Source organism: Acomys russatus, chromosome 17, assembly GCF_903995435.1.
Source record: "Acomys russatus chromosome 17, mAcoRus1.1, whole genome shotgun sequence".
Lineage (NCBI taxonomy): Eukaryota > Metazoa > Chordata > Mammalia > Rodentia > Muridae > Acomys > Acomys russatus.
In genome coordinates, this window is record NC_067153.1 from 1328365 (window position 1) to 1350697 (window position 22333).

General features: G+C 44.0%; 1 protein-coding gene and 1 pseudogene across 1 annotated transcript; both read left to right on the forward strand.

The window, feature by feature from the left end:
* The first annotated feature begins 593 nt into the window (after positions 1-593).
* LOC127201116 (60S ribosomal protein L36-like) lies at positions 594-935 on the forward strand. Its single transcript, XM_051159456.1, has one exon. The coding sequence runs from the start codon at positions 594-596 to the stop codon at positions 909-911; it is 318 nt and encodes a 105-aa protein (XP_051015413.1). The 3' UTR covers positions 912-935.
* Positions 936-15865: 14930 nt separating this feature from the next.
* LOC127201781 (60S ribosomal protein L12-like) lies at positions 15866-16533 on the forward strand (annotated as a pseudogene).
* Positions 16534-22333: the final 5800 nt, after the last annotated feature.

A 22333-nucleotide genomic window follows, 5' to 3' on the forward strand; every position in this document is an offset into this window, starting at 1 on the left:
GAGAGAGAGCAAGCCAGCCTTTATTTTCATGAATCAGGGATTTGTAAACTTTAGGCCGTGAGGAGAGGTTTGAAGGCGTATGTGTCTGATTCTCTAGGGCTAGTGTGCTACAGATACTTGACTTACACACAGTGGTACAGCACTTCATTTATATGTAATAGCATAGGGTCCTATCACAAAGAGGGGTAACATAGTATTTAATTATCCTGTGAGTTGGGGGAAGAACTTCCAGGTATGATTAAAAGTCATTTGATGAAGGCTAGGGTCTCCTTAGCATAGAGTGGAATATTTCTAGGAATACCCAGGTGTTTGCTGAACAGGTTCTATCAGGAAAGGGTCAGGCATGCAGTCTTCCCTGAGGGCTATGTGATACTCCTTACAAGATCTGGGGTTCTCGTTGGGGTGGTGGCGCATGCCTTTAATCCCAGGACTCAGGAGGCAGAGACAGGCGGATCTCTGTTTGAGTTTGAGGCAAGCCAGGTCTACAAAGTGAGTCCAGGACAGCCAAGGCTACACAGAAAAAAAACCTGTCTCAAAAAAAAAAAAAAAAAAAAAAAAAAAGATGTCGCAGCCACCATCAGAGAGCAGCAGCCATGGCCCTGGCCTACCCCATGGCCGTGGGCCTCAACAAAGGCCACAAAGTGACGAAGAACGTCAGCAAGCCGAAGCACAGCCAGCGCCCCGGGCGCCTCACCAAGCACACCAAGTTTGTGCGGGACATGATCAGGGAGGTGTGCGGCTTCGCGCCCTACAAGCGGCGCACCATGGAGCTGCTCAAGGTGTCCAAGGACAAGCGCGCGCTCAAGTTCATCAAGAAGCGGGTGGGCACGCACATCCGGGCCAAAAGGAAGCAGGAGGAGCTTAGCAACGTGCTGGCAGCCATGAGGAAGGCAGCGACCAAGAAGGACTGACGCCCCCTCCCTCAATAAACGTTTGTGCACAGAAAAAAAAGAAAGAAAAGAAAAACTAAAACAAAAACAAACAAAGATCTAGGGTTCCCCAGATGAGGAAAAGAGAGAACCCGACGGAGAAAGGGAGTTCATTGTAATAGACTGATCTCAGTTGGCTATCCAGAAATGCCAGACTTTGACCTTAAAAAGCATGGTTCCACAAAGCCACATTTCAAAATATTAACTACAGACTGTGTTATACACAGTGCATGAGACCATCACCCCCCTACTCTCAGACCTATTCTATTGAGCCACTTGCTGTATAAGAGATAACAGTAGTATGCAGATTAGTCAAGGACAGACTTTATATATAGTGATATTGAGGAGTGTTTACAATATGAGAGGAATTTTTGGTATCTGTGCTTTCTTAGTTACTATTTCTATTTTCTATGATAAAAATGCACAACCAAGGAAACTTATCAAAAAAAGAGTTTATTGGGGCTTGCTTACAGTTTCATGGGGCTAGAGTCCATGACCACCATAGTGATGAGCAGGGCAGCAGCAGGCAGGCAGGCATTGAGGCATGGTGCTGGAGCAGTAGCTGAGAGCTGAAATCTTCATACACAAGCACAAAGCAGAGGGAGACTGAGAATGGGCTAGGTTTTTGAAACCTCAAAGCCCATGACATACCTCTTACAACAAGGCCACACCTCTTAATCCTTCCAAAACAATTCCACCAACTGGGGACCAAGAATTAAAACATATGAGTCTATGGGAGACATTCTCATACAAACTGCCATGTGTGTATAGGAACCCACACCTCCCTAATGTCCAGGTCCCTGTATGGTCCATCAGAGCACTGGTAATTGACATTGATATCCAATAGCCTTACTATGGAAAGGATTGTAAGCTTTGTCACAGGTGAAAACACTCTTGGCGGGCTTTGCCCTTGGACACACCACGGATACTCCCTGAGATTAACCTTGAGATAGACTGGGTGGAGCCATCCTGGGCCTGGAATTCAGGAAGCAGACCTGGGGGCTCCACCCAGATTATTGTGTTTCTAATCGACCCTCGATGGGAGGAGGAGACCGGCCCTTGCACGTGAGAGACAGACAGACCGAGAGGTCAAGAAGGGCAGCAGGTTCAGACCAAGCTTGAGCGCGTGTGGATCAGCAAAGAGGCCAGACCAGCGCGCAGGCCAGAGACACCTAGGGACCCATCCCGTGGAACAGATACCGGAAGGTTCACTCTTGTTTCCCTTTAACCATTTTTCCCTCTTGTGTAAGATAATTAGTTGGGTTGTATAATAAAATTTAATTGTTAAGAAACAGAGCCAACACCTTACATTAACTCAAATCACTTGTTCTGTACAGGAAGCGATTGACAACCCTAAAGATCTGGTGTGGTCTCAGAGAGAAGGAAGACTTCCAAGTGCATTAGTTACTGTTTCTGTGCTAAAACACCATGGTGAAGGAAACTTATGAAAGCGTGTATATAGTTTATAGTGCCAAAGAGCTAAAAGTCCATCATGGAGGGAAACGTGGCAACAAGCAGACATGGTGCCTGGAGCAGCAAGCAGAGAGAGATAACTGGAAATGGATTTTGAAACCTCAAAGCACCCTCCCCTCAACTGACACACTTCTTCAGTCAAGTCACATCTGCTAAGCCTCCCCTAAACATCACCAACAACTGGGAATCCTCTCTTTTGAGCAGGATTGAGCCACCAGCTCCAGAACCATGGAGACACTGTGGTCAGCATCAGGAACCACACGCACCTGTGTAGATATGACCAATCAATGCTCCCCAGAGAGAGACAAGGCACTGAGAAGGGCAGGAAATGTCAAAGTCCAATAAACGGTCTAAGACTGAGTGGTCTAGAACAGAAACCCATTCTCAACACTGAATCACTGTCCATGATCACAGAGTGGGCATGGGGCTCCGTGTAGGAAGAGAAGGTAAGGCTACAAGCACAAAGTAAATCAGGGATGACGCTTACACCAGGAAGGGAAAGAAAATTGTTCCCCATCTCATCCCAGGAAGGTGGACACCAAGTGTTTCATGATTTGTTTTTTGTTTTTTGTTTCTTGTTTGTTTGTTTGTTTGTTTTTAGACACAAGGTTTCTCTGTGTAGCCTTGGATGTCCTGGACTCATTTTATAGACCAGGCTGGCCTCAAATTCACAGAGATCTGCCTGTCTCTGCCTCCCAAGTGCTGGGATTACAGATGTACACCACCACACCCTGCTTGTTTCATTATTCTTATTCTAATTGGGTTGAAGTTTTCTAAGTCAGGAATTGGAGTCTTGTTTTCACAAAGGTCTGTGATGGAGAAAGGATATCAAAGAGACAGGAGACTCACCACTGCCTTGAAGTATGACCTTAGGCAAACATCTTTTCTGCAAACTGGCCCTGGTGATACCTACTCAGCCAATCACTAAACAGATGTCAACATCCAAACTGACCAAAAGAACATAAGGAAAGAACTTGCAGAAAAGCAATCTCTAGGCCAGGCGGTGGTGGCGCACACCTCTAATGCTAGCACTTGGGAGGCAGAGGCACGTAGATTGCTGTGAGTTCCAGGCCAGCCTGGTCTACAAAGCAAGTCCAGGACAGTCAGGGCTATACAGAGAAACTCAAACAAAAAAAAAAAAAGAAAGAAAGAAAAGCAATCTCTAAAAAGAAGTGCCATTGTCAGGCACACCTTTAATCACTCCAGTGAGAGACGCAGGAGCATCCCTGTGAGTTCTATGTTAGACTGGTCTGCCTGCAGCTCTTAAAACCCTTTTCCCCCTATTGGGTTGCCTCATCATTCCTTGAGAAGAGAGTTTGTGCCTAGTTTTATTGTAACTTGTTTAACTGACATCCCTGGGAGGTCCTTTCTAAAGTGAAAAGAAGAAGCAATGGGTCTTGGGGAAAGGAGAGGTAGAGAGGGTGACTAAGAGAAATGGAAGGAGGGGACATTGCTGTTGGGTATCTTGTGTGAGAAGAATAAATAAATACAAAACAAAATTTTATTTTTTTAAAACATTTTTAAAGAAGAAAGAAAAAGTTGACCATCTGCAAAAAACACTATACTAAATTTGTTGATTGAATACTTGGTTTTTTTTCTTTTTTCTTTTTTTTTTTTTTTTTTTAATCAAAAGCTGGACGTACAGCCTGGCATAGTGGTGCATGACTTTAATCCCAGAATTTGGGAGGCAGCGGCAGGCAGATCACTGTGAGTTCGATGACTGCCTGGTTTACAAAGTGAGTCCAGGACAGCCAGGGATATCAGAGAAACCCTGTCTCGGAAAACAAACAAACAGAACAACACAAAAACAACCACAACAAGAAAAATCTGGATATAGAGGTACACGCGTGTAATCTCAGCACTTAGGAGGTTCAGGCAGAAAGGTTACACATTCAGTCAGCTTGGGCTGCATATGAAGACACTGTCTCAAAAGGAAAAGAAGAGATATTTGACACTATGAGCTTCTGCTAAAAAAAAAATGTTTTTTCAAATCTGACCCCTGTTTGCTAAAGAGGTCAACAAGTAAGTCTAAACCCTTAAAATAAAACTTCCAAAGAAATATAATCAGAATGGATGAAAAGAAACAACTTATAAGATAAATTTATATTTAACTGGTTAGATACATTGCATGTTCTGTTTATGATTCTATTTTAAACTTCAAGCTGAGTATGACCCTTACACCTGTAACCTTAGCACTCACGAGGTCGAGTCTTCTAACTCTGCCTGGGCCAGCCATACCTACAGAACATGGTCCTGTCTCAAAACTAAGCAAACTGGACCAGGGCTGGAGAGATGACTCAGCAGTTCAGAGTGTGTACTGCCCTGAGTTTTGTTGTAAGTACCCACGTCAGGCAACTCACAGCTGCCAGCAACTCCAGCTCCAGGGAGTCTAAAGCCCTCTGCTGGCTTTTTCAAACACTGAACTCATGTGCACAAACCCAAACTCAAATACACACTCATGCACATAATTAAAAATAATACATTTTTAGCCAGGCATAGTGGTGCATGTCTTTAATCCAAGCACGTGAAAGGCAGAGGCAGGCAGACCTCTGTTAACTCGAGGCCAGCCTTGTCTACAAAGTGAGTCTCGGACAGGCAAAGCTGTTACACAGAGAAATGTTGTCTTTAAAATAATAATAATAATAATAAAATAATATAATAATAATCTTTTAAAAATAAATAGGGCCAGCAAAATGGCTCAGCTGGCAGCGTCACTTGCCATATAACCTTGGTGGCCTAATTGATTTTCAGAACCCACATAAAGATGGAAGGAGTTTGAACCAACTCTACAAAGTGGTTCTGATCTCCACATGTTAACATACACATGTCACAAGTTACACATAAATACCACAAAATAGTATGTGGAACCCTGCTGTTAAGGTCAAAGCCTGGCATTTCTGGATAGCCTCTCACCTCAGTATAAACTGACAGACTGCCTTTCTCATTGAGTTTCCCTCTTCATCTGATCTGAGAAAGCCCAGATAATTTAAGGAGCTCACCCAGCCCTCAGGGAAGACCCTTTCCTGATAAGGCTGTTCAGCAAGCACCTGGGGATTCCTGGAGACACCCAGGCTATGCTAAGGAGGTGATTTGGTGCCTTGGCTTTCAACAGTGACTTTAACCCTATCTGGATATTCTTTCCCACCCACAGGATAACTCCATTTCCCTCTTATAATAGAGTTGCTTTGCTACATGTAGGCCAAGTATTCCTGGCTCCCCTAGCCCCAACAAATCAAACACATTACCCTCAAAACCCCTCTCCCTGCCCAAGATTTATAATGTCCCTGATTTATGAAATAAAGGCTTGCTGATCTCTCTCTTCATTCCTCTGCTGTTGACTGGCTGAGACTAATCATTTATTCTGGCAAAGGAAGGGCTCTCCTCCTCCTTGAAGGCAGCCTGGAGCCTCAGGACCACCCCCTATCCCTTACCCCCCCCCCCCCGCCCAAGCCCCCAGCTGCCAGTAGCTTCCACTATTCAGCCAGGGCTACAGGAGAAACCCTCTTTAAAAAAAAAAAAAAAAAAGCTGGGCGTGGTGGCGCACGCCTTTGATTCCAGCTCTCAGGAGGCAGAGGCAAGCTGATCACTATGAGTTCAAGGCCAGCCTGGTCTACAAAGTGAGTCTAGGACAGCCATGACCGCACAGAGAAAAACCTGTCTCGAAAAAACAAAAAACAAAAACAAAAAATCCCAGAACCACAGAGGGAGCTCAGCTGAAAAGGCACCTGCTACCATTATGATTTGCATCTGATCTCATGGTGAAAAGAGAGAACCAACTGGCAGAAGTTATCTTCTGACCTCCACATCTGTGTCCACACTCAGATAAAATAAATAAATTTAAAAATAAAATAAAACATTTAAGTGTGTGGCTGGAGTGATGGCACCTGTATGGCAGATCACACCTGTCTGTAACTCCAGTTCCAAGGAACTGGACACCCTCACACAGATATACATGCAGGCAAAACACCAATGGACATAAAATGAAAAATAAAGATTTTTTTTTAAAGAAAAGAAAAAATTATTTTCAGGGTGGTAATGGCACACAACTTTAACCTCAGTACTCGGAAGGCAAAAGCAGGTGGATCTCTATGAGTTCAAGGCCAGTCTGGTCTACAAATCAAATTCCAGGACAGCCCAAGCTATACAGAGAAACCCTGTCTCCAAAAACAAAATAAATAAATAAATAAATAAAAATTTTAAAAAGTAAATGTTTTTAAATGTTACTTTAAGAGCAGTTTTGAATCTGGGCATGGTGGTAAGTTCGAGGCCCCCCTGGTCTACAAAATGAGTCCAAGACAGCCAAGGCTACACAGAGAAACCCAAAAAACAAAAATAAAGCTGGGTGGTGGTGGTGCACGCCTTTAATCCCAGCACTTGGGAGGCAGAGGCAGGTGGATTGCTGTGAGTTCGAGGTCAGCCTAGTCTACAAAGCAAGTCCAGGACAGCCAAGGATACACAGAGAAACCCTGTCTCAAAAAACAAAACCAAAAAGCATTTTTGACGGCTAGTTAAGTTAAAATGATTTTTTATGTTTTAATGTTTTTTTTCACTCTGTCATATGCAATATGCATATGCAATAAATATAAATTTATAAGACAAAGATTAATGTTTACATTCTTTGTCAATGTGATAAGAATCTAGGAATGTATTCTTCAGGAAATAATATAAACCATGAATTTATCTGATGTTACAATATTATTTACAGTAGCAGAGAGAAAGAGGGAGTGGGGAGGGAAGAAGAAAAGGAGGGAGGGAGAGGGGGCAGACAGACTGGCTTAGGGCCATTTCCTGGATCCTTGTTGAGAGCAGTTTGTAACTACAATGAAGAAATTGTGCCACAGGGTGGCAGTAGGGAGCCGGATAAGTGGTTCTCTTCAAGGTTGAAAATAATTTCAAAATCTTATCAAAACAACCAGATCTTTTAACCCCAAATTTCCTTTAGGTATTTGACCTGTGAGGCGTCTCATCAGGTAAAAGTGCCTGATGTACAAGCCTGCCCTCCTGGGTTCAATTCCTGGAACACACAGTGAAAGAAGAAAGAAGTGCTCATTAAAGTTATCCTCTGACTTCAGCAGGTGCTCAGTGACACGTGCATGTATGTACACACACACACACACACACACACAAACTTAAGGGAAATAAATTCTTTTTAAAACTAATAAATGAACAGAGACCTTACTTTGGGTAGTCTAAAGAACCAACATCAGTGCAAACCAGAATCAGTTATCTAGATAGTAAATAGATTAATGAAAGATAGGTAGATGGTACATAGATAGGTAGATAGATAGATAGATAGATAGATAGATAGACAGACAAACAGATATATAGTGATTGATTAAAATAAAATAAAATGGGGAAACAAAGCTATATTATATAAATGCAGGTCTGGGAACATCAGAGGAGGAGGAGGGAAGGAGAGAAAGGTATGCAAGCAGCGAAAGAAGAGAGGGCAGAGGAGAGAAAGAGGAGGGGGGAAGGGAAGGGAAGGCAAGGCAAGGCAAGAAAGCTGGAAGGGAGGAAAAAGAGGGAGGAACGAAAATGTCTGGAGTATATGGTGAAGGGTCTCTGGGAGAGGGGAACCCCGCCCCTAGGTAGAGGGCAGAGCATGCCAGCCACGCCCTGCAGCTGGGCCTACCATCCCAGCCTTTTGATGGTAATAAATGGATAACAGGCAAAATAATAATAATAATAATTAATGATAATAATAATAATAATCGCCTTTGGCTGCTTCTGGCTGACATTGGGACATTAACTTGGGGGGTGAGGGAAGGGAGGCAGTACAAAAGGCTGTGATGTTGGCCAAGTCTGGAAGAGCAGGCTATTATATTTGCTGACCGGGATCTGTGAGACCATCTGTGGCTAAGAAACTGCAGGTGCAGCTGATGCAGCCTGTGAGATATGTTAGGGCTAGAACATAAAGTTAAGGAGTTTAGGGAGATAACTTTTTTTCCTTAGGGACATTTGAAATGTTTAGGCCCATCGACTTTCAGGCACTTGGTCTTGGTAGCTGGGGGAGGGGAGCAGCGAGGAATCCCATCCTCTGAAGCAGGAGACAGGTGGGGAACTTGAGCTGCTGCGTGGCACTGATCTGGAGTGGATCTCTTGGAGCTTACACAAATCTTTTTAGGTTTACAAAAAGAGGCAAATTGGCTTGGGTGACCATTTAAAATCCGATAAATGTTAGAGCTCTGAATGGTCTTAATACAACAGTAGTGTAGTGGGAGGAAGAGTTTTTATATACCTTAAATCACTTTCTTTTTTGTTTTTTTGTTTGTTTTTTGTTTTTTGTTGTTGGTTTTTTTTTTTTTTTTTTTTTTTTTTTTTTTTTTTTTTTGGTTTTTGAGACAGGGTTTCTCTGTGTAACAGCTCTGGCTGTCCTGAACTCACTTTGTAGACCAGGCTGGCCTCGAACTCATAGAGATCCACCTGCCTCTGCCTCCCAACTGCTGGGGTTAAAGGCATACGCCACCATGTCTCACTACCCTCAAACACTTTTTAGAGCCTCAGACCTTACATATAAACTTTATACTTTTCTGAGAAGGTACCTAAAGCCTCGGTTTTTGCTGTTAACTGATCTTCAAACCCATCAGAGACTCAAAAAAGATAAATTACCACAGGACGTGTAATCCAAGCGGCCTATGTGTTGACTAATATGCCAGAGTCTGACCCGTTATCCAGATGGCCTTGCCTCTAGGCTCCTGTGGTGTCGTGGGCAGAGGGCCTAGGGCAGCGTCAGTTTTCAGTTGTCAGGCAAAGCTAAGAGGTTTTTCTGTGCAGAAGGAACTTAGGAGACTGGCTGGCCTTATTTTGTCTAGGCAATATATGGCCATCAAGTCTTCAGATGTCCTGTGTGTCCACAGTTCAGACAGGGCCTTAGCAGCAGGTGAGTTGGGATTGGAGCAGCCTTGCTTGCCCAGTATCACAATCCAGGTGGAGTGGTCAGCCTTTGTACTCTGGTCTTCTTGGAGGCTTTGGAGTCACCGACAGTCGCTGGGGTCTCTGTCACAGTAAGCTTTTTTTATTAAGCATTTCAATGTACTTATTCTACAAATCCTCTGACAGGTTGAGGACCATCATCTATTAATTATACCTGAGCTAAACAAACTTTGCTTAACTAGGCTTAACCTCGAAAACATGAAACAAGAGACGAGGGAAATAAAGCTAATCTTGTAATTATCTGTGTCAGTTCTTAGCATGACTTCAAATAGATTTCTGAACTAGTACTAAAGCAAAACTTTCAATCATAAATACAATTCATAGAGAGACTAGAAATCCTGCTGGTCCTACCACAGTGCATCATTATAAACTGAACAGCAAAAGCTTAAAAGACAGAAGAAGTTGCACTTGATGGTCAGCAAGGTACTGAATGCACTTGGCAGCCCTCAATAAAGATGGCGACAAAGCCAGGACTCTCCCACAACCAAGATGGCTGCCGGTCATGAGCCTGCCCTTTGTTAAGATGGCATGAAGCTATGGCTCCACCCCTTTTATGCCAAAATCAACATGGCAATCAGCCGCATGTTCTAAGTGTCTGGCAGTGGGTGATTTAAAAATTCCATTGCAGGGCTGGAGAGATGGCTCAGAAGTTAAGAGCACTGTCTGCTCTTTCAGAGGTCCTGAGTTCAATTCCCAGCAATTACACAGTGGCTTACAATCATCTACACTGAAATCTGATGTCCTCTTCTGGCATGCAGGTGTATATGCAGAGAGAACATTCATACATATAAAATAAATAAAATCTTTTAAAAAATAATAAAGATGTTTCACCGGGCATGGTGGCTCATGCCTTTAATCCCAGCACTCAAGAGGCAGAGTGCTCTGGACAGATGTGGTTTGGAGAAACTCAGACACCCAGTGGCAACCATTTCTCCCACCTTTTTCAGAATTCCAAGGTTATTGATGTGGTATCCCAAATCAATAATCTGGAATCAGATGGTTTTTGGGGTTTGGGGGTAACCTATGGTCAGACGTCTCCGAACTGTAGAACCACCCCTAGAATTAAAACCTGTTTTTTGTTCCGGGTGGACTAGCTCTCCAGTGGCCATGGATTCACAGATGAGATCCGAGGGGTCCTGAACCCCAAAGAGGCACCTGATACCTCTTGACTTTGGCCAGCAGAGAGATCACTCACCAAGTGCAAAGTTGGGTCAGGCGGAGAGGGCGGTGGAAGAAAAGGATCTGTTCCCACCATGCCTGTGGCCAGGCTGTGTATTCAACTTCTCCCAGGTTTAAAGATGATCAATCAGAGCAGGAAGATGAGGTGAAGGGAGGAGCCCACAGTCCAGCCTGCTGGGCTTCCCCCAATCACCACACCAGACGATTGATTAAAATGGAATGAACTTGTGGCAAGATGAAGCTTTATTATGTAAATGTGGGTCTATGGGGAACAGCAGGGGAGGGGTAGGGAGGGGAGAGGTGTGCAAGCAGAGGGGGGGAGTGGAGGAAGGCAAGAGAAAGAGGAGGGCAGAGGAGAGGGAGACGAGGGGGAAAGGGAGGGAGAAATGTCTGGAGTATATGGTGAAGGGTCTCTGGGATAGGGAAGCCCTGGCTCTAGGTAGAGGGCAGAGCATGCCAGCCACGCCCTGCAACCGGTAGGGACCTCACAGACAGATGGATGGATACATAGACTGGCAGATGGATTTGATAAAGAATTGACTCACATAACTATAAGAGCTTGAAAGTCCCATGATCTACAGAGACCCAGGATTCTAAAGTTCACAGCCTCAGCACCAGGAGAGCTGTTGCTATATGGAGCCATAGTGAAAGTGTGAAGACAAGAGAAGAAGCTAAAGGTCCTGACTGGAAGACAGCTGGGTAAAAGTCAATGCATCCTCCCGCAACCTGCTTGTTCTGCTTGTTCAAATGTGCATCTCACTGGGCATGGTGGCACACGCCTTTAATCCCAGCACTCAGGAGGCAGAGGCAGGCAGATTGCTATGAGTTCCAGGCCAGCCTGGTTCACAAAGTGAGTCCAGGACAGCCAAGGCTACACAGAGAAACCTTGTCTTGAAAAACAAAACAAAAATAAATGTCCATCTCAAGACATGCCCTCATACCACACCCAGGATGATGAGGAACCAATGGCACAGTCAAATGCACACATAAAACTGAGCATCTGGCCAGGAACAGTGGCATATACCTGTAATCCCAGCACTCAGGGAGACAGAGGCAGGTGGGCCTCTGTGAGTTCGAGGCCAGCCTGGTCTACAAAGGGAGTCCAGGACAGCCAAGGCTACACAAGAAACCTTGTCTTGGGGCCGGGGGGGGGGGGGGGGGGAGGACACAACGAAAACCAAAAAGTACAGATGGCTCAGTGGTTAAGAGCACTGTCTGCTCTTCCAAAGGACCCAGGTTCAATTCCCAGCATCCAGCACATGGCAGCTCACAACTGTCTGTAACTCCAGTTCCAAGGGATCTGATACTGTCACACTAATGCACATAAAATAGAATTCAATAATTTTTTTTTTTTAAAGCACTGGGACTGATTTTGGTAGATCATACCATTAATCTCAGCACTCAGAAGGCAGGAGGAGGAGGACCTCTGAGTTTCAGGACAGCCAGGGTTACCTAGAGAGACTCTATTTATAAATAATTCATTCATTCATTCATCATGCTATTGTGAAGATTTCATGTGGTCTTCAAGTAAAGGCTCAAGAACAGTGTCTGACATATGGTATAGTACGTTCTCAGTAGCTTTTAGCTACCAATACTATGCAATCTCATTGCAGTTTGGTTTGGTTTGGTTTTTGGTTTTTGAAATAGGGTTTCTCTGTGTGATAGCCCTGCTTGTCCTGGACTTGATTTGTAAGGCCTCAAACTCACAGAGCTACTCCTACCTCTGCCTCCTGAGTGCTGGGATTGAAGGTATGCACCACTACAGCCAGCTTCTCGTTGCTTTTTAAAAACAACAGTGTGTGTGTGTGTGTGTGTGTGTGTGTATAAAATCTGTATTTGGACATGAAAGCTCCCTAGGGAAAAAGCCTACTTAAATGTTTTAAGACATGGTTGGTGTACTTGTACACAGCTTTTGTACTCATTTTGGGGGAAATTCTGACAGTGGTGCTGTATATTCAGATGCTAGGCACAAGCCCAGAATGGTGTCTTACACAGCGGGTTTCCAAGAAAGTAAAGTCTGGGAAGTGCCTGCTTTGTAACCATGGGACCTGAGCCATGATCCCCGTCACAGGTGCTAGGAGCTGATGCAGTGATGCACATCTGGAGCCGAGCACCACAAGAGCAGGGCTGGGTGGGGACAGGGCTTCCGTAGAGCTCACACCTTGCCTCAAAAAAATGAGGGGGAGAACAATGAAAGAAGTTTATCTGACATTGACTTCTGGCCTTCACATTCACATCACGGGGGGAGGGGTGCTGGGGGGGAGGGAGAGAGAGGGGGCGGAGGGAGGGAGGGGAAGAAAGAGAAGAAGAAGAGGAGGAGGAAGAGGAGGAGAGGAGGGAGAGAGAGAGAGAACAAAAAACATGTAAGTTTTACTCAGAACTATGCACAGCCAGGAGATGGTGGCACATGCCTTTAGTCCCAACATTTGGCAGGCAGAGGCAAGCCAGGCAGATCTCTGTGAGTTCAAGGCCAGCCTGATCTATAGAGTGAGTTCCTGGACAGCCAGGGCTACACAGAGAATAATAATTGCCCTTTTTTTCACATTTTCTTGATTGCATTAACCCTCAGTGAGAGTTTATTTGAATAAGTCTTTGCGCCAGGCCCCCACCCACCTCCACCTCACTCCCAATCACACTAGGCACCCCCCTTCTCAGTCCTCTAAAAATAGGACAGAACAGGAGCCTCCCATCCCACCACTTCCTTTCTTCTCCTCACAAACACCCCAAACCACCCTCTTTCTGAGAACAAAGAAGTCCCCTGATTACCTTGCTCCAGCCACAGCACTGTCCCGCCCCTTTGCCACCATTTCCCTTTTGGCTCCCCTGAGATTAAAAAAAAAAAAGTCCCTCCACCCACCCTGTCAGCCCCTTCCTTTTTCATTGTCTCTGTGTCTCATGAGCCTTGCCTTCCCATCTAGCAAGTTCCTCCAGAAACCAAGAGTCACGGTTTAAAAATTCCCACTTCCACCAGGGTGTCCTGCCGAGAAAACGAGCAGCAAACTCACCCATTCCACTTCTGAGATGTGTGGCCTTGGCTTTAGCTCCACCTTACCCCGCACCCGGCTCAGCTGCTGGAATAAACTTGACATGGATATTACCTCAAAAGCATTTTTTTTTAAACTATACACTTGCTCTCGGTGCTAACAACAAGCAAATGGCACTCAGGAGGAGGCCACTACAGAAAACTGGAGAACAGTCACCGTGGGAAGTCAGATTGCCTCCGTCCGTTCCCCCTTCCCCCCACCGCCCCGCGCCCTTGACGGGTCTAAAGAGTCCAGAGCTCTGCTGGCACCGAGAAATCACCAAAGCAGGCGTTGGCTCTGGCACCGGCAGAATGATGAACGAGATCTACAGCTGCTACTGTTGTGTTGTTGTTGTTGTTGTTGGGGTTTTGTTTATTGGTTTGGACACAGGGTTTTTCTGTGTGTAGCCTTGGCTGTCCTGGACTCACTGGCTTTGTAAACCAGGCTGCCCTCGAACTCTGCTTCCCGAGTGCTGGGATTAAAGGTGTGTGCCACCACTGCCTGGCAACAGCAGCTGTACTGAAAGAGCCACTAAACTGAATTAATATCAGTACATCTTGCAGACAAAATACTGGCAGTATTTAGTAATGGATATAATATGTAGCAAATCTAAGTTCTGGTTTTCCTAATATGCCTTACAAATTAAGATTACATTGACAAGAAAGAAAGAAAGAGAAAGAAAGAAAGAAAGAAAGAAAGAAGCCGGGTGTGGTGGCGCACGCCTTTAATCCCAGCACTCGGGACGCAGAGGCAGGCGGATCACTGTGAGTTCGAGGCCAGCCTGGTCTACAAAGTGAGTCCAGGATGGCCAAGGCTACACAGAGAAACCCTGTCTTGAAACGCCCCCCCAAAAAAGCTGAAGTTAACTTCTAAAAAGCATAATATCAATGTTTCTGTAATTATTTTTATAAGACCTTTAGATTTGAGTGTTCAGATAAAGTATAAGACCCCTATTAATATTTGAAAATCATTTTAAAAAAATAATAACTTTTAGGCTAAGATTGTCCTGTTTTGTTTTGTTTTAATTTCATTATGTGCCTGAAATTCAAGTTTAACTGGGCATCCTGTATTATTATTTGCTAATTCTGATGACAACCTTAAATTTGAAACATGTAAGGTAGAAAAAAAAAATCCTAGGCCAGTAGAGTTGGTGAGACAGGCTCCCTGGAGCATGCAGGTTTGGAGGCAGCTGCTGAGGAGAGCTTGAGGTGGAAGCAGAGCATGAGGAATCATGTAGGAAGTTCATGTCCTTGACGCTGAAATGGAGATGCGCAAATAATTCCTGGTTGGGATGGCAACCAAGATGGCTTAGCTGCTTCCCTAGATGGTGAGAAGTGCAAATCACAATGTGAGATCCTCCTGTTCTGTTTCTTTGTTTGTTTTTCTCCACTGTGAGCAATCTCTTAGCTGGATTTCTTTCTATGGGGTTTTTGGAAGGAAAAGATAATGTTGTTGTTAATCGGAGTAATCTATTTACTGGGTTCTTTCTGTAAACCAAGACCAGCTTTCAATAGTGTGAGCACAGAAGCATTTCTCTTTCCAAGGTACACACATGTACGTCAGCATTAGAGTTGCATGGATACCCATCCTAATGACCAAAAATGATTGAAATGATTTTGAACAAGGCATGAGTCTGTAGTTCCAGGAGAAGGCAGAGGCAGGAAAACCACAGTAAAAATCATAAGTCCAAGACCAGCCTGGGCTGCATGCTGAAAAAGACCCTATCTCATGAGGAAATTTTTTCTAGAGTTTAGTTTGTGTACATGTGTGCATGTGTACTTGTGTACATGTGTACGTGTGTGTGTGTGTGTGTGTGTGTGTGTGTGTGTGTGTGTCTCCAGTTACTTCCAACAACAGTGTTCTGACACCTGCTGACCTGCTGATAGTCGGGAGTGCTTTATGGTGACGCATCAGCAAAATTTGAGGGTGAAACCTGAAGTGTTTGCACAACTGAAGGAGCAAGCCTAAGAATAAAGAACATCCCTGTCCGTGCTAGGAAAGGTGCTAAGGAGGTGATAAGTAAAGAAAGGGATAAAGGGGCTGGGTGCAGTGGCGCACGCCTTTAATCCCAGTACTCGGGAGGCAGAGGCAGGTGGATCTCTGTGAGTTCGAGGCCAGCCTGGTCTACAAAGCCAGTCTAGGACAGTCAAGGATACAGAGAAACCCTGTCTCAAAAAAAGAAGAGGGATAAAGAAATAAAATCCCAAACCAGGTGTGGTGGCACACTTAATCCCAGCACTCAGGAGACAAAGGAAGGCAGATCTCTCTGAGTTTAAGGCCAACCTGGTCTACTGAGTGAGTCCAGGACCGCCAAAGCTACACAGAGAAACCCTGTTTTGAAAAACCAAAAAAGCTTTTCGGCTTTCGGCTCGGAGGAGGCTACAGTGCAACTTTGTTCAGTCGTCCCGAATCCGGGTTCATCCGACACCAGCCACCTCTACCATGCCGCCCAAGTTTGACCCCAACGAGATCAAAGTCGTGTACCTGAGGTGCACTGGAGGCGAGGTCGGCACCACATCCACCTTAGCCCCCAAGATCGGTCCTTTGGGTCTATCTCCAAAAATGTTGGTGATGACATTGCCAAGGCTACTGGTGACTGGAAAGGTCTGAGGATTACAGTGAAACTGACCATCCAGAACAGACAGGCCCAGATTGAAGTAGGGCCCTCTGCCTCTCCCCTGATCATCAAAGCCTTCAAGGAGCCACCGAGAGACAGGAAGAAGCAGAAGGACGTTAAACACAGTGAAAAAATCACTTTTGATGAGATTATCAACATTGCCAGGCAGATGCGGCACCAGTTCTTAGCCAGAAAGCTTTCTGGAACTATTAAGGAGATCCTAGGTACTGCACAGTCTGTGGGCTGCAGCGTGGATGGCCGCCACCCTCATGACATCATAGATGACATGACCAGTGGTACCATGGAGTGCTCAGTTAAGAAGCCACGAGAAAATATTTCAATAAAGGACTATCTGACGGCCAACGGGCTTGGTTAAATTGGGGGAAGGGGAGCATGGGACTGTTTGGGACGTGGTAGCAAAATCTGGGGACCACTTAATCAGTCCTGGTGTGAGACAGGCCAAGAAGGCAATGGGTTGATTTTTTTGTTTTCTGTTTCCTAAACCTAGTGGAACTTTTAGAAAAAGGGCTGCCTAACAGCTGGATATGGTGATGTATGCCTTTAATCCCAGACATAGGTGAGTTTGAGGTCAGCCTGGTCTACAAAGCGAGTCCAGGACAGTTAGGGCTACACAGAGAAGCCATGTCTAAAAAAAAAAAAAAAACCGCATCGGTAGTTGACGATCCTTTATTAGATTGCCAACGCATCCCAGCTCCAAGGGCACTGCTGGCACAAACCTGTCAGTTTCCAGCTCAGCAGGGACTTAACGAGCAGATCTCTGCTTTCGGGGATAGGAGGAGGTGCTGAGAGAGTCACCCGCGTTTATACTGACACTCAGAGGTCACAGTCCCTAGGTGCTAATGCTGTGTCAGCTTTCCTTTTACACTCAGATACAGAAAACATTAATACTCCCAAGATCCACAATAGCTTTTGGTGGTCTATTCCATTCTCTGGAGAAAATGACTGCAAAACGTTGTCAGCAGGTGACTCAGTCTACTGCAAACATAAACAGGTCCATCTGAGTTTACTGAGCATAAGCAAATTCCCTATTGGCAGGGGCTACAATTCTGGGATTTTTGGAGGCTCAAGTTGAAAGATGTCAACTTGGGGAGACAGTCCCAAAAAGTTAAAAAGTGCTGGAGGGATGGCTCAGCACTGGTTGCAGCACTGGTCCCAGCAACTGCCTAGCTCTGAGGATTCACTGGCCTCTGAAGGCATGTGTTCACACACATGAGAGCGGGGACAACAAACAATACAAGGGGCTTTTATTTTTTGGTACCCATGTATCAGGGCTGGAATTACAGGTGTTTTTTAACAGGTGCTGGGAAGCCAACTCATGTTCTGTAATCCTAGCACTTAGGGAGGCAGAGGCAAGAGGATTTCTGCAAGTTCGAGGCTAGCCTGGTCTAGAGTCCCAGACAACCAAGGCTACACAAAGAAACTCAGTCTCAAAAAACCAAAGAAATGGACACTGATTTTAGCACAGTCCTATTGCTGATGTGTGGCAGCTTTTGTAATGCAAAGTTATTAACACATTTATTCTGTATTAAAAGTGCCTTCAAATGCAAAAATAAATAAATAAATAAACCAAAAAATAAATAAATAAAATCTCTGTTTCTTCGCTTTAAAATTCCTATTTTCTATTTCTGGCACCCCTGTTCCTAGACCTCTATCACAAGGATACAAAAGCAAAGCTAAGATTGAACATATATACAGAGCTAATCACTGCAACACTACTTCCAACAACAACAACAAAAAATGGCAAAAACCAAAACGGAAGGGCTGAAGGCATCATTGGCTTGTGGTGTGCGCGTTCAGCACTCAGGCCCTGGCTGGGTTCAACCTCCAGCCTGGCAAACAAAGAGAATAAAGTGAGAGAGAAGAACTGTTAAGACAGAGGAAACTGGGAAGTGTGTACTGTATGCTTTAGAGTACATAAAGGCCAAAAATACAAATCTATTTGCTTATATTTAATCAACAATCATATTTTAAACAAAAATCTAATTTTTAAAAATCCCTTTATATAAGGAAGGACAGAATAGGGCAGAGATAAAAGAGACAGAAACAAAACTTCTTTAGACGTGCTTTTGTTGGTCTGGGCTTGACTTTGGGGTCGTTTAAGTATTTAAATAATTTATAATCAAATTGTGAAAAATTTTGAAAATGGAAAAATAGAAGGAGATAAATTAACATAAATGTGTAGCCAGCAGGAGACAGAATACTCCAAGTAATTTAACTATATGGTAATGCAGGGCTGAAGAGATGAGCTAGGTTAAAGCTGGGTTTCCAAGCAAAGACGGAGTAAAATAGGCAGGCAGCATGGTTCACACTGTAATCCCAGGACTCAAGGGCTCTGATAAAGAAGGCTTGCTTCAAGCATAATGCCAGCCAAGGATACACAGCAAAAACTCTCTCAATAAAATAAAGTAATAAAATAAAACCAGCTATTTGGTTGGTACTCCTGGTGGAATATCCTGTAAAGATAAGAACTGTAAAACATTAATAAGGAGCCTTTAAAGTTTTAGAGTTGTACCACTGGTGTCTGCTATGACCCTAAGGGCCACAGGAACAAGCAAGTGAGTAGTTGTGTGAAATTGTCTCCTCCTCAGGGTCACTGAGTACCAACGGTCTTGGCATAGGAAGGAGAAATAATCAGTTCAGATAGACAGGTTAAGTAGAAGTCCTATGGTCATTAATTTTAATATGAAGTATCAATGGGAATAAATAGTGCATTGTATCTTTTAAGCATTTAACCAAAACCATTTCCTACAACCCATTCAAGAAAAAGTACTAGAAACAATAGCAACAAAAGTAGGGTGAACACTCTTTTTTTTTTTTTTTTTTTTTGGTTTTTTCATTTTTTTCGTTTTTCGAAACAGGGTTTCTCTGTGTAGCCTTGACTGTCCTAGACTCACTCTGTAGACCAGGCTGGCCTTGAACTCACAGAGATTCGCCTGCCTCTGTCTCTGCAGTGAACACTCTTATGTGACCTTGAAGTACAGTTTCTACAAAGAATCAGAGTACCTTAGAGAAAACTAACTCCAGGGACTGGAGACATACAAGAGGAGCTTGGACCATCTTGTCACAGAGACAACAAGGAAGCTAGCAAAGACCACAGGGTCATAGCTACAAGCCCAAAGGGATTCTACTGCTGCGGTGCCTGTGCATCTACCTTTGCTGCAGGACTCGGCACAGCAGCCAAGAGAGGGAATCAGCCTAGCTACCCATCAACAGAGACTGGACAAAGAAACCGTGGTACATGTATACAGCAGAGGTTTATACAGGTAAACAGAATGAAATTCTGTCACTTGCAGGAAAATGGAAACAATCCCATTTAACAAAATAAGCCAGACTCAGAAAGGCAGATGTCAAGTGCATCATCTTACAAGTGAGCTTTGAGGGCACTATACAATGGTGCCACATGTCTAGAGTTGTCTAAAATAAGCATGGAGTCTGTCCTAGGGGACGGCTGGTATCTAGGCTTTTAGACATTTAAAAGCTTTCAACTTGGGGCTGGAGAGAGAGGGTTCAGAGGTTAAGAGCGCTGACTGCTCTTCCAGAGGTCCTGAGTTCAATTCCCAGCAACCACATGATGGCTCACAACCATCTGTAATGTGATCTGATGCCCTCTTCTGGCCTGCAGGTGTACATGTAGACAGAGCACTGTATATATAATAATAAATAAATATTTTTAAAAAGCTTTCAACTCTCCAAAAATACATTTAAAAATAGAGGAAGCCGGGCGGTGGTGGCGCACGCCTTTAATCCCAGCACTGGAGAAGCAGAGGCAGGCAGATCGCTGTGAGTTCAAGGCCAGCCTGGTGTACAAAGTTAGTCCAGGACAGAGAAACCCTGTCTCGAACAACCAAAAAAAAAAAAAAAAAAAAAATTAAAAATAGAGGAAACAAAACTGTGTCCAAGCCATGACAAGGAAATATATCACTGTTCCTATTCACAGTATTTAAATTAAAAAAAAAAAAAACTATTTAGACCAACACATGACCAAAAGAAAAAAGAAAAAGGAATACTGAGTCTTTCAAGAAATGAAAACACAGGGATAGTGCTTGTAGACAGGCAAAAAGATACATGGTCCTTAAGGGAATATGAATTTGAATAGGAAAATTTGAACAATAGAGAACAGACTGCCTCTTAGATTCATGATGTATGAAGCTTGGCCCAATCCCAGTAGCTGTCAAAGGATGTTGGCAGAGGCTCAGCTGGCCTACCAAGAAGACCATCTGGAAGGGTCGGAAGTGTCCACTACACACCGGTCAGTCTGACATGCGCCCAGGGATGTTTGTAGCTGTGGAACCACTAGATAAGGTTAGGAAGGAGCAACATCAACCCCAAGTCACAAGGACTCCCAAGGAATCAAAATTTCAGACTGAAATATCAAAGGTGACTTTTCAGAAACAGCTAACCCAGCGGAGAATAAATTATTACCAAGTTTTTAAAATTGGCCTGAAGTTCATTCCTGATCCAATTAAAGCCAACCCTACCTTTTCCCTGAATGTAGTTCAGCAAAGCTGTTGTTATCAGTCTGCTTCTACCTAGAGCCCTAGGCATTAACTCTGACATGAAATATAGCTTTGAGGTTGAAAACTGTTATCTCCCTGAACACTCTGCTATTGGAGAAAATTGCTTTTTAATGTAGTAATACCAGACTAATTTAATTCTTTACTTTTCCAAGAAACAGAGAGAAATACTTGCAAGGATTCTAAAGACGTTAGAGACAAAATACTTAACAGTTTTAGAAAGTGATTTAAAAAACATCTAACTGATTCTTAGAGAAAGGGGATGTGGTGGCTTGAATCAGAATGGCTCATATGCTCACCTGCTTGGGGAGGCTTAGGAGGTGTGGTCTTATTGGAGGAGGTGTGTCTCTGGGGACAGGCTGTGAGGTTCCAGAAGACTCATGTCATCCCCAGTGAGTTTCCTGCCTCCTGCCAGTGGATCCAGATGTGAGCTCTCAGCTGCCCCCATGCCTTTGCTACTCTTGTGGACTCTAGTCCTCTGAGACAGGAAGCACACATTAAATGCTTACTTCAGTAAGTTGCCTTGGTCATGGTCTTTTGTCATAGCAAGAGAAAACTAAGACAGGTGTGAAACTGAATATTGGAAAACCAGAGCGGTTTTGCTTTTTAACCACACATGTTCTGGCTCTAAAGCTTGTCACATGGTCTTTGTTTGTTTGTTTTCTGTTTTTTCTGAAACAGGGTTTTTCTGCATAGCTTTGGGTAACCTGGACTCACTTTGTAGAGCAGGCTGGCCCCCAAATCACAGAGATCCGCTTGCCTCTGCCTCCCCGAGTGTTGGGATTACAGGTGAGCACCACCACTTGGAAGGCAAAACAGTTAAGTTTTAAGTGAGTTCGAGGTCAGCCTGGTCTACAAAGCAAGTCCAAGACACTCAAGGCTACACAGAGAAACCCTGTCTCGAAAAACCAAAAGAGGAAGGAAGGAAAGAGAAAGAAAGAAAGAAAGGAAGGAAGGAAGGAAGTAAGGAAGGAAGAAAGGAAGGAAGGAAGAAAGAAAAGGGGCTGGAGGGATGGTTCAGAGGTTAAGGGCACTGACTGTTCCTCCAGAGGTCCTGAGTTCAATTCCCAGCAACCACATAGTAGCTCACTACCATCTATAATGTGATCTGATGCCCTCTTCTGCCCTGCAGGAACACATGTAGGCAGAGCACTGTCTATATAACAATAAATAAAGAAATCTTTTTTTAAAAAAAGAAATGAAGGCCGGGCGTGGGGGTACACGCCTTTAATCCCAGCACTCGGGAGGCAGAAGCAGGTGGATCGCTGTGAGTTTGAGGCCAGACTGGTCTACAAAACTATAAATTAAGTCCACAGATTACACTAAGTAGACACTGGCACTCTCTTTTTCAGTTTTTAAAAGTTGTTTGTTTATTTGTTTTTCAAGACAGGGTTTCTCTGTGTAGCCTTGCTGTCCTGGACTCACTCTGTAGACCAGGCTGGCCTCAAACTCACTTAAAACTTTACTGTTCCTTTCTAAAACTTTCTTCTCTACTATAGGTCAAAGCAATATATATTATCACTCTCTATATATTTATATAATAATATATTTCTCATAAATATTAATCTATAAGCTAGTGTATGATATGCCAACCACTGCTAAACACTGGCGATGCAGTCTTCTTTTTTATTTTTTGTTTTT

What these genes read in the sequence shown, in the direction of transcription:
- LOC127201116 (XM_051159456.1), top strand. Translation starts at nt 594, where the DNA reads ATGGCCCTGGCCTACCCCATGGCCGTGGGCCTCAACAAAGGCCACAAA.